The sequence below is a fragment of the Pteropus medius genome, unplaced genomic scaffold, assembly GCF_902729225.1.
Source record: "Pteropus medius unplaced genomic scaffold, Ma_sr-lr_union100, whole genome shotgun sequence".
Lineage (NCBI taxonomy): Eukaryota > Metazoa > Chordata > Mammalia > Chiroptera > Pteropodidae > Pteropus > Pteropus medius.
Window position 1 is genome coordinate 5,938,924 of NW_024349224.1, and position 12,775 is coordinate 5,951,698.

General features: G+C 46.0%; 1 protein-coding gene across 8 annotated transcripts in view; it reads left to right on the top strand.

Moving 5' to 3' along the window:
* The window catches only part of FTO (FTO alpha-ketoglutarate dependent dioxygenase), a 325,863-nt gene that overhangs the window by 171,858 nt on the left and 141,230 nt on the right, over positions 1-12,775 (top strand). For 5 of the 8 annotated variants that reach the window (XM_039880895.1, XM_039880894.1, XM_039880888.1 and 2 more), the window contains one exon: positions 5,296-5,420. The exons of 1 other annotated variant lie outside the window; for it this stretch is intronic. In XM_039880895.1, coding sequence (XP_039736829.1) covers positions 5,296-5,420 — 125 coding nt within the window. Of the gene's footprint in view, positions 1-5,295; positions 5,421-6,291; positions 6,565-9,249; positions 11,179-12,775 lie in introns of those variants that run through there. 2 more of the 8 variants (XM_039880893.1, XM_039880892.1) reach the window with 2 other exon arrangements.

The following is a 12,775-nucleotide window of genomic DNA, read 5'->3' on the forward strand; positions in this document are numbered from 1 at the left end:
CATGCGGGATGGTGGCCTAAGAGAGAGAGGTGTCTACGAATGGAGAAACGTCAAGTGGAATCGGGACTCGTTCTAAAAATAAAACCCGCCCTCCGAAAATACAGATTTTTCTGCCAGACGGGATCTGCGCAGGGTTCCTGCTGGTCGCGTCCAGTGACGGCCTGCTTTCCTTTTGAAGTTTTTCGTCGAAAGTAATAGACACTTTGAGGAATCCTTTCGTTAAAATAGCACAACCTAGCACAAGGTCGATGAGCGAGTTTAAGAGGAAAGCGAACGCTCATCATCACGGTGGCGTGTGGACTGGGACGATATCCCCCCCAAGAACTGTGGAGGGGTTCTCTTGTCATCCCCATTTCACAGCTGCGGAAAAGGCTCGCAAGCGGGAGGCGACAGCTGGGATTTCGACCGCCAGTGCCCTTTTTAACAGTCTCGGTCTTTTCTTGATAGGAGGGCATTTCCATAGGTCTCTGTTGAAAAAGAATTACTAATGAGATGAAATCCAACCTCCAGTGCGTGATTCCTTAAAGCCGTGGCTTCCTTTCCCTGCGTTTTGTGGGGAGAGGAAGGAGTATGTGTTCTTGGTAATAGGAGCCTGTTTAAAAATTGGTACTTGTTTGAAGATAGTTCTGTGTTACCGCTGACGGGAAAATGAGCTATTTACATTTCCCTCATCTCGTCAACCCTCCAGGAGCCGACACTCCCGTGAGGAGAAAAATCTCGCTGTTCCCGCCGCTCTAGGAATACTCTCGGACGCTCTGAAATTTCCTTTTGTGCAATAATTTCTTTTCCCTCTACATTTTACGAAACACTCTATTTTAGGATCTGAAGGCTCAATCTGAGTTCACCCATCCTTTTCCAGTATCGTAAAAAAAAATTTTTTTTGTAACAGAATTTGTTTTATCATTCAAATATATTTCTCTATACTTTGTCCTATTTATTAGATGTATTTATATGTAACTGTGTTCTCTGCGTTCTTTCTTGCCCTAAAAATGTGGTGAAAATGAATTTTAAAACATACGTTTTATAAAAATTTCATGTGATCAAACAGTACAGTTCTGTGAGTTTTCACATATGTGTAAACTCAGGTAAGCACCGCCACGATCATCTAAAAATCCCCTTATTCTGCTCGTATGTAATAAACCCTCGCCCGCCCTGGTCCCCGGTAACCACTGACTCGCTCTCTGTCCCTATAATTTGCCTCTCCCAGAATGTCAAATAAACGGGGTCGTTCAGTGTTTAACCTCCTGCTACTGTCCCCTTACACACAGCGTGACGCCTCTGAGATCCATCCAGCTGGATGCATACACCAGTTGCTCATCCCTCGTTATTTCTGTGCCGAATCTGATTGTACGTGGATGTACCACCCTGTGTTTATCCATTTACCCGCTGAAGGACATTTCGGTTGTCGGGGCAGTTATGACTCACGCTGTTGTAAACGTTTGTGTCCATGTTTTTGTACGAACGTGAGTTTTTATTCCTTTAGATAAATCCCTAGAAATCGGATTCCGGGTCACGTGTAAACTGTATGTGTGTAACTCTAAGGAACTGCCGAGCTGTTTACCAGAATGGCCGTGTTTTGCATTCCCACCAGCGAGGTATAAACTTTAAAAAACGTTGAATGCTATTTTAAATGCTCTTGGGTCGAGGTTGGCAAATGGTGTTTCACAGTTCCTCAGGATCTCGCGGAGATGCCCCGGGACAAGGGGACAGCCTCTGGGTCCCCAACCGGTTTCAGAGAACCACTCTAGTTTTCGTCGTTGTTATGTCGTGTTCCGTGTGAGACCACGTTTGAGGAGAAAAGAGGGTCCTTTGTGGAGTGTTTGAAGTCCCCTGCAGCGGGGCAGCGTGTCCAGAGCGTGGTGTGGACCGCGGGTGTGGACCACGGGTGTCACCCAGGGAGGCGCTAAGTGGGCTCCAGGGCTGTCCACACTGGGCGGAAGCGGCTCTCTCTTCTGTATCTTTTCCGTCCACGTGACCGTGTCAAGGGAGCCTTCGTTTAGACTGATCTGCCCATGAGGTTCCCCAGCGCTTGCAATGCCTGCTTTCGTGAAGAGGGAGCAGGCTTCAGTCTCAGCCCTCAGCAAGCAGAAACACCTGTCTGGAATGAAATAAACTTTCAGCTTGGTATTTAATATATCCGTTTTAGGGCCATCTTGTTTGGTATGACAAGTGCCACTGGCGTTCCATTTTTCTTTTGAAACAAATTCAAAATAGGAGTCAATTTATAGAAGAATCTTAACTATTATATTCCTTATACACAAACCTGGCAAGAATTATGAGAATGTGCTAGAATGACTGACGTTTTGGAAACTCTAAACCATGGGATCTAGTCATTTAGGTGGACTTCGAAGTGAATCCTTTTGTGACGAGAGCTCCTTATATGATAGTACTTTCTTAAAAAGAAGCAGCCTTCCATTGCTTTTTGCTTTTTTGTTTTTTTTTTTATTGCAGTACTTGTTTTTCAAATTTCTTCTTTAGTCACTGATTTGACAAATATTTATTAAAAGTCATTAGGCACATAGGGATAAAGTAGTGAACTAAACAGACACGATGCCCTGCCCTCGTGAAACTTCCTTTCTTAAGTCCTTCCTCCTTCCTGTCTGTTCAGGATCCAGGGAGAATAAGGGCCTCTGGATAAAATGTAAATGATGGGAAAGGCAAAAAGAAGAGATAAATAACTTAAAAAAAAAAAAACTTTTTAAAGATAGTCAATTGAGAAAGAATTTTATTTTCATCATGTCTTTGGAGCCATCTAGATGTGTCCTTTGTCTTCTATTTGAAGCGTTTTGCATTTGGGGAAAATAGTGTGTGTGTGATAAACTACATGTCCTTCTGAAGTCCTGACCAGCTTTAAGTACGTGAGGTTGGACATCAGAGACAAGGAGCAGCGCAGTGTTGTTAGAAGACCCTCTGATGCCAGGACCTCTCTGAAATTGGACATCTTTTATGCTAAAGGTCACAAATTGGCAGCTGTCTGAGTTCTGGTGTTTCTTGTTTAGCCCACATGATATTTAAATTTTTTTAAAAAAAGAATTAGTTTCCAACATTTAAAAATCAGGAATTTTCAAAAACAAAAACGAAACAAAAGACCCACACAGATTTCATGTTTATTTTGAAATTTCATGAATCCAGCACCACCAAACCAGCTTTTCTGAATGGCGGGGTTGGCTGCTGCTTGTAGCGGCCGCCCTTTTAGACAGAGCTTATGTTGTCTTCCGGTCACTTCTGCGTAACCCATTCACGTTGCCTTCTTGGCTCTAGTGGGTATTTGAATTTGCACCCCGTGCTTTAGGCCTTTGGAGCCCGGGCTTCTTGCAGTGGAATTGCCTAGAGAAACTGAGCCTCCTCCCCTGTGCGGGACGGCTGAAACGCTGTTGCCCTGGAGACTCATTGAGCATCCAACTGGGTATATCGCCCGGTGCAGGAGACGTAATTCTGGACCTAGAAGGCGGGGGTCGGGCTCCTTGTCCTGGTTAGTGCCAGTCAGGTTATCTTGGATCCTTCACGGTGGAGATACTATTTCCTGTTCGACTCTCTTTGTCTTAATTTCTTTGTATCCTCTCTTAATCGCTTCATGTAGGGTTTTTGATTGTAAGCAACAGAAACAGATTCTGGTGGATTTGAACAAAGTGGGACTTCATGGAAAGGATAACTCAAGGTATCAAAAGAAAAGAAAATGACCTGGACTCGTAAACTGCAGCCTCCAAATATTTTCCCATTCTCTGTCATTCTTCTTAAGTGTCTAAAGCCCCAGAAAAGAGAATCAGGTTGGCCTGGCCCACATCCTTGACTGGGGATAGTGGGACGTTTTGGTTGACAGTTCCCTCTAAGACTACGTACAATGAAAGACTTCCTCAGAAGGAGATCTGGGAGCTGTAACAGGACGGGGGGACTGGGTGTGGATGGAAGGCAACCAGAACAACAAATGGTCACTACACCTCTTCTCAAGGTTGTCGTGAAGATAGTACATATACACCGTAATATGCTACAGAGGAGCAAGGACATGGTATTTCGTGTTACATGAGAACCGGATTATGAGCGCACCCTGAAAGGAAGGCACTGGCATCAGTCGGATAAGGAGTACGTCAAGTCACTAGAACAAAGAAGGCGACAGTTTCATTCCTTTTAGCAATTGCTTTGGTTATGACATCTCCGAAGAAGCCACACTAACTTTCAATGGAAAACAGCATTTATCAGTTCTAAACTGGTTTCTACACCAGTTTATGTGAAGATAAATCCACGTGGTGAGAAGTTCCATGATGAAAACTTGAAAGACCTCTGCTCCTTCAGGTTTCCCATATCCGTAGGGTACCGTTCATTGTTTCGTACTCGTTCTCAGTGTCGCGTGAGTGTGCGTGCTCCAAATGCACACACAGGGTCGGAGGTAAAACCGAAACGACAGTTTCAGACTTGAGTTTTGACGCGATGCTGCGTGCCGAGCAATCAGGGTGCGATGTGCTTGGGTTTCAGCTGCTTCTCAAAGCAGCTTCTGACGTTTCCCAGTGCCGGGCGGAGGCTGGAGTGTTTTATACTCACCTGTGAGCCTTTTTTTTTAGGGCTGTGGTCATGCCATAGTATAAGTGATTCTTCCCCAGATCACACGTCCATGTGCATAAGAATCCTTGTACGTATGATTTCAAATACGTAGTGGATTTTCAAAGCCGGAACGATATTCGTGGAGTTATATACAGTGCTTTTTCATTTTTGTACTCTTATTCTTTCTTTCTTTGCAAGATCTTGATTTGCAACCAGCAATGAAAATGAAGGGACCAAAAAACAGAACAACAACAACAACAACAAAACAAAAAGCAAATTGCGGGCATGGCTGGGAAAGGGAATTAATGATTCAAATAAGAAAGACAGGGGGGAAAGCCTCAGCTGGGAGGCAGGCAACAGAGAGAGTGAAAGTCAGAGGCTGCTCTTTTTTAAAAGGCAAAACAAACAACGCGCAGTGAAGGGTACGTGAAAATCATTTCTAATAATAGCTCATGGTGGGCAATTCCCAGGGAAAAAAAATCATTGGTGTGCTGAGAAAATTAAGAGCGAGGACGCACAGGATCTTGATGTGTTACTTAAGGCAGTGGGGCTTCAGAGTTTACCTTTGTGCCATGTACATTGATTAAATACAAAATATATGCCGGCCATTTTTGACCATCATTTACTGTATTGATTTGTTAGCAGGGGAACTGTAATAAAAAAGCCATTGATTTACTGTCCTTATTTGCTTATGGGCTTTTTTTTTTATTATTAATTTTTCACTTTTTCTTTCTCCTTATTTTGGATCATTTCTCCTAGACCAATGCAGTGCTTCACGAAGTGAGAAGAGAGGGGGTCCCCACGGAACAAAGGAATGAGATCGTGACTGCCATCCTCACCTCGCTCACGACACGCCAGAACCTGAGGAGGGAGTGGCGTGCCAGGTCAGTTCTGTTACGCAGCGGGGTCTGTTGACCCGGAAGAACAAGGGCTGTATCTGGCTAAGTCCTTCCTCGTGGCGGGTCTCGTCCTTCTCATCCGAGAGGTCGTGAAAAATAAGCAAGTTACAGATGATTTCAGCTAACGTGGTCTCCCCCGCACCCGGTTCCTCCAGTAATTGGAGAGATGCACGGTGCCATCTGTATGTGTATATGATTGATCCCCGAGTATAACATTTAGCCTGAATGTTGGCATCTCGAGCATAATGTGATATAAGCACCTGATGCTAGAGAGCCCTTTTGAACAACAATCTAAAAGGCGAGCTTTGCCATTTAGCGAGGGCGATGCCAGGGAAATCCACGCAGTGCCTTTATGTCAGCGATGAGAGGCGCATTGCTTGTTTACCACCCTCCTTTTTAGAATTGACCAAGCAGGAATTCCTTTGGCTTCAGCATAATTTCTTGGCACACAGACTTACCTGTAGTTAGAAAGCTGTGACTAGTAGAAAGTCTTTACAAAGAAATCATCAATTTTTACAGGCTGGATGCTTACATACTAAATATCATGTTATCTTGCTCTTATCTGCACAATAATTTATGGGTGGAAGGCTGGAAGTAGTTTGCCCACATGTTAGAGTTATCCTTTAGATCTGTAGTCTGTAAAAATTGTTGAATTATCATCTGTCTCTAAGCAAGAGGGAGAGGAGTTAGGAGGATCATGCTATATTTTGTCTCAGAGTCTTATCTGATGCTTAAAAATTCTGTGCGCCTGGAGTCAAGAACACTTATTGATAACCATAATATTCTCCAAATGAGTTCACGCAATAGAATTTACAACAATTGATGGCTTTTCTAGTAACAGTTATCATAAAAATAGATTTGTCTCAATAAGGCTGAAGATGAGCATCTTCCAAGAAAGAAGACAGTGAAGAGCATGAACTGTCCATTCTGACTGGGTACCAGAAAGCAGCTTTTTCAAATATGTGCGTTACCTCTAAATTCAGACTTGCGTTGAAACAATAATTTAAAAATTCCCAGTGACAGTCTCTCTACCCCTCCTATTTTGTCATGTGGTCAGAGTAAATGACAGTTTCAACTACAGTCATGAAATGATGTCCAGTTTAAGTTTCAATAATTAATTTTAAAATTCTCTTTGTGTTACAGTGTGTGTATATTCAGTAAAGGACGCGTATTTTGTTAAAGAATGAAATATTAGTGTGGGGACATCTAAGAGGTTTTTGTCTCTCTGTGTTTATCGGGTGATTCTTATTAAATAGGAAAGGGAGAAAGGAGGAGAGAGAGAGGGAGGGAGAGAGGAAGCAGAAGAGAGAGAGAGAGAGAGAGAGAGAGAGAGAATGAGAGAGAGAGAGAGAGAGAGGAGACAGGGGAAAGAAAGAATTCCCCTCTAATCTCTCTCCCACCATCCCTATTCCTCCAAAGACAGCGCAGCTCAGAGACCAAATGTTGAGAACGGACGGCTTCTGTTGAGTGCATTTGGTTTGTTAACAAAAGTTTCCCAATTCCCCCAAATCATCCGACAACGTGGCCGAAACGGCCTGTTTAAAAGGAGTCTGGTTTCAGCACTTCTGGCCCTTACTGCGAGCAGTTTAATCAGGGGCTGGAGCCAGCGCTGAAGTTGATGTAGTCTAGCATCTGAAACAAAGCCTCTCAAGCCCTCTGCGGCGGGCGGGGCACGGGGGCGCTTAGCCGCTGACACTGCGCAGGCCTCCTTAAAACTAAACACCTGAAAGAAAATTCCGCGAGGGCGCTGTCTTGAGAGCTCCGAAGGAAAAGGGTCCCGAGTATTAAATAACCCGAACCCTTCCCCCCGCCCCCACGCCACCCCCATTTGATGTTTCCCATCCCTGGGACCTGCCTGAAAGACTCATCCACGTGATCCGGACACACAGACCGTTCCCGTGCACCTTCCTTTCCCTCATCGTAGTGTCCTCTGGACGCCTGGCGTCGGCCGTTGCCTCGCGTAGCTGCCGGGCACGTGGAGGCAGAAGTTGTGCCACAGCCACGGTGGCACTCAGCCAGCCGCCTGTGCCCGACAGGGTCCCACGCCGAAAAATGTGCCCTGACGGAAGATCGTGAATGCTCGCCAAAGGCCGAGCGACAGGTTACGGCGTCTTCCGTTCGTCAAGGCTATCAGGGGCATCAGTTAGATTAGATAATAATAGAAACGTTTCCCTCCGAAAGCTAAATACAGGTGACAGTCATCGCCTTATATTGCACGTTAGAGAATGTGCCGCCAACAGCACAGCTTCAAGAACTTTGGGCCAGCTGAGACCCCGCCGCTGGCAGTAGCTCCAAGTCTCCTGTCACGGAGGTTCCCCATCTCCGCCTTCAGCAGGTTCATCTGTGGGAACGATATCGGGGAATTTTAAGCGAAATTCGTAACTTGGTTTTAAAATATTTTGTATCTCTCAGGCCAGGAGCCAAGCCATTGTTTGGGGCTCGCTAAAGTCTCTTAAACTGAAAGCATATGTTCCCTGTAATTTAGCTTTTGGAGGAAAGTGTCAATTCCGCATGACTCGGGGTAACCGAGTTTGTCACAGCGTCATACAACCCCGCGATTCCAGAGGCACGCCGAGTGCTGTGGGTTTCCTGCCCCGAGCTCCGTAATCCCATAAACAACCCTCTTCAAATAGGCTTATTAGGGCTGTCTGTTCACTTCCCCGGAGTTGAATGATCCAAAATACGTCGGGAGAAGCCGTGTGAATGCAGGGTAAGTGTTAACAGAAGTCGTACAGAATTTCTGAAGATTCGGCTTTGTTTATACAGTCCACTCTGCCTGATGGACAGCTTGTTATAGCTTTTAAAGAACTGGGCAAGCCCTCTGATCTGACCCCTTCTTGACCTCTGCAGCCCAAAGGTCAGTCTGCAGCTAATAAACTCCGAGGCTCTTAGGGTCTACTGTAGGAAAAGGCAGAAAAAGAGCAGCTGCGAGGACCGGGTAGCCCCGGATAGGCTGCTTTGAGGTCACTCTGCGATAATGAAAATGATTACCAAATTATATGGAAGTTTAACCGCAATAGTGAGTGAGAGGAGGGTGGAGCCCAGCGTATTAGGTTTGATAAATGAACTGTGAAGAGGCCCATCTGGCTCTCAGCACCCTTTCTCCCCCTCTCTCCCGACCGAGGGGAAACACTTTAAAATAACAGCAGTACATATAGACTCAATGACCCATGCAGGGAGCTGGAATGGATTAAGATTTAATGGTGACAGTGGAAGAAATTATCATTTGAAAAGTGTGCCGAAGAAAGGTACAGTTCGGTGTCCACGCCCGAGTTGGTTTTCTAAATAAAATAGAGTAAAAATCGGCGCCTTTGTTTATCTTACACACATCCCCAGCGTCTTTCCTAGATTGCTGACGATTTTGAGGGCGTGTTTATTATGGAATAATTGTTTGTAGTCGGCTTAAGGAAAGGAATGGGCTTCCTTTGCCTCGAATATATCAGAGTGAGAGCCACGTATTTTGTTTCTGTCTCTTGCTCAGTTTGGAGAATGTGGGCAAATCAAGTGTTAGAGAAAATGCTTCACCAAAAAAAGTTGTGATCCATTTCCAAGTCTTGCCACTGAACATAAATAACATTATGCCTTTTTTGATACTGAATATGTATGTATATGACTCTTGCACACTGTTTGATTCTTACAACCTGGCAGTTTCTCTGTAAAAATTAGAAGAAAGCACATAATCGAGTAGGTATGTTTGTTCCTGTCTTTATTCCTTTTTCAAAGAACGATCATCGTGCTAATTAGTGCCAGCAATGGGTAGGTCACAAGCTATGTGTTCACTTACTGTTAATTGACGAGAGTGATCTATTTAAAGCTCTCGCCCTGCTTCTGGGGAACCGAGCATCCCGGCCCGTGACCGGTGACACCGGAGCTCACAGGGGTCCGTACTCCTCTTCAGAGACAGTTGGCGCATCCCACGACTCTGCTTTCTCAAGCAAGGATGATTTAATAAGCGTTTCGTACAGTGCGTATCCCTACCGTTGACGGAAGGCCGCGGTAGACGCCGTGCACGAGAGGAGCACTCAGCGGCCAACGTAAGAATGGTTCTGGGGACGGGACTGTCGCAGGATCCTAGGAAGAGGCTGTGGGAGGCGGTGCTCGGAGAAGGCGGGAAGAGGTGGTGCCATCGTCACCGCGGCAGAGTGGCCGGTTGCGCTGACACACCCACGGAAGTGTTTAGTGACAGACGGCTTTGCAGACGGCCGCACTGCTGAAATCCTCAGCGTGACCTGCGTCGTCTCCGTAATGCAAGCCTCACCCAGACAATAATTATATTTAAGGTAGGAAAAAAAAAAAATGCCTCTAAATATTATCCAGAGTCGGCGTCTCTTTCATCTCCGGTTTTGACTTGACTGTGCGCGTCCCTGGGCGTTTACAAGTGAGCGGGAAGTTACGGGGTGGGTAACGCGGAGCGATGCGGACCTCTTTAAGGGTAAACTGTGCTTTTTACCTTTAAATCGATGCCTTTGATTCTATGCTAAGCCAGGTACGAATACAAGAAAGAAGACAAAAACCAGGCCATCGTGGTTTTTAAGAATTGAGATATAGCTCACAGAATATAGAATCTCCCATAGCATAAACTAGTGGGGATTTTTCTGGTGTATTCACAGGGTTGTGGGACCACCAGCATTAGCAATTCCAGCTGCCGACAGCCGCTCCCTGTTCCCCCTTCTCCCCACTCCCTGGCAGCCGCTTTCTGTCTCTACCCATTTGCCTGTTCTGAACATTTCACATAAGCGGAATCGTAAGCGGCCTTTTGTGTCTGGCTGCTTTCATTAGCTTAGCGTTTTCAAAGTGCATCCATGTTGTAGCATGTAAGTACTTCATCCCTTTTTATTTGCCTAGTAATATTCCGCTGCGTGGATATACCGCATTTTCATTCATCATCATTCGTTCATCAGTTGATGGACATCTGGGCTGTTTACACTTTTTGGCAATTACGAAGACGGATGCTCTGAACATTCACGTGCAGGTTTCCCTCCCTTTGAGTGTTTACCCAGGAATGGAGTTGCAGAGTCACATGGTAACGATGTGTTCAGCTTTTGAGGAGCTGCCAGGCTATTTTCTGCATCCGCCGCACCATTTCACATTCTTACCAGTAGTACACAAAGATTCCAATATTTCTATAGCCTTGGCAACACTTATCATTTTTTTACATTATGTACCTCCCAGTGGTACCATTGTGGTTTTGATTTGCATTCCTCTGATGACTAGTGATGCTGAGCATCTTTTCATGTGCTTATTTAAGACCATTCGTTTTCTATTAGGAGTTTTCCAAACATGGCAGACTTGTACTTGGCTCGTTGGACCGACGGAGTTCCAAATGGCTTTGTCATGAGAACGCAGCTGTGCCCTTTATTTCTTCGCGTGTGGCCCAGCCGATTTGTTTCTGGAGACCCCCTACGTATGTCTTCTGCATTCTCTTACATTTCTTTTGTTACAGCGTCTCCAAGCATTGCACGCCGGCCAGGAATGTAGCCCGATTAAATGGAAAGTCTGTCCACTCCCAGCTCCTCGATTGCTAGGCTCAAACGGGACTTACTCCGATTCCCGTAGTAGACAACTTCATTCGGGTCCGGTGAACCTTACAATGGTGCTGAGAACTGTTTAAAGAAATGTTTATGGCAGCTTCTTAGAAAAGCATTTAGAACTACTTCCTTCCAGCTATAAGTAGCTGTCTAGACCTGGATGGTGTTATATACATTTCTTCCCCGTATTGAGCTTTGGTGGCTCAAAAAAAAAACCCTGCCAAGTCAGCACTTTTTCTGGCCAAGTGACACAGCCATCTTATTGTTGACCACCCTTCCATTCTCCATCACCACTCACCTCCGGGGTGGGTCCCCTTTGCATATCTTTGTTACAGAGTCTACTTCCAGTCCGTATCGCATCACGAGTAGGATTTACTTTTCTAAGCGCATCAGCTTCAGAACTCTGCTCTGGGTACGACAGGTAAATCAGTTTGTGCAAATCTCTCGTGCGGGTCGACTCCGGATCGAAGGCTGGCGTGTTGGATTTTCTCTGTGGGGAGCCGGTGTCCCCCTTTGCTCCCCGGCAGGCCTGAATTATATGCAAAACTGACAAGTTGGCCCCGAATTAACTTATTTTTGGAGAATTTGTTACGTACAAGGAACCGAGCTGGGAGTGTTGGGAAGTGTCGAGGTGAGCGGGGGACGGTCAGCGACGCGGCCGCCGGCGTGCACCCTTTCGCTCGGTTTTGTCTGCGGCACTGTGGGAAGCGGAAAGATGGCTCAGCGGCAGAGTCTGCGAGGGAACCTAGAGTTTGGCGGAAGTTACGGGAGGGAGTAACCGACACGTGTGATACACGTACCCGACTCCGTGTTTCCACGGTCTCATCCCCGAGCCCGTCGCTCCTGATCGCCTGCCCTTCTTGGAAGTGAGATAGAACTGGAAGAGAACAGGAAGAATGGGGAGGAGAAAGCCCTCCTTAGGGTCCTTCCTCTGAGCCAGGGCATGGGTGTCAGGCCGGGAGGGGCAAAGCTGGGGCTCAGCGTGGCTTTCAGTCCCTATTTAACCTGCTCCAGGCAGCTCCTCTGTGCCGGTTACCTGCTCACGTCCCGATGTGGCTTTAATGATATCAGTGCAGCGGTGAGCATCAGTCAGCCTTGGTGACTCGGCGTTTGGGCCCAGGTTTGATTTCCGTCCTGGGGAATTGTGATCACAAAAAGTAGAATCACCGGCCTTGAGAATGGGTCGCGAGATGATGAGGCTGATGTAATTATCTTCTGAGACTACGTGTGACTGAGTCATCTGACCATGTCTACTGCCGTCACTTAGGCTAGAGAGAGCGGCTGCTTCTCCTGGCAGAGGCAGTGGGGAGCTAGGAGCTGCGGCATGCACAGTTCAGTAGCTGACCATTGCTCCCGGGTGGGTTTGTTTGCACCTTTGGGGTGAGCATGAGGAGGAGGCGAAGACGAGTCTGGGGATCTGGGGAGCTGCGAGGAGGCACTGGCCTGCTGGTTGCCACCGATGCCTTTTGTTTTTAATGCATCTGTTCCATCTCCTCTAATAATCGTAGTCTCTGCTTTCTGCTACCGTTAGCAGAAGAACATCCTCTGTGTCTCTGAACCAGATTACTCCATAAAACCCGATAACTCCATAAAACCTCCTCATAAATGTGTAGGAATTGAAACATTGTATAAATTTAAAGCAAGAATTAAATGAGTCTGGAGATGGGGTTACCCTTTTTTTCCAAGGTACAGCAACTGTATCTTAAGGAGTCAAGTGCTATTAATGTGTTATTACCGTTGTTACTGTCATTATTTGAACGATTTTATGGGGGACAAAAGCCACTTGACTTGTGCGCATCTTATTTATAAGAT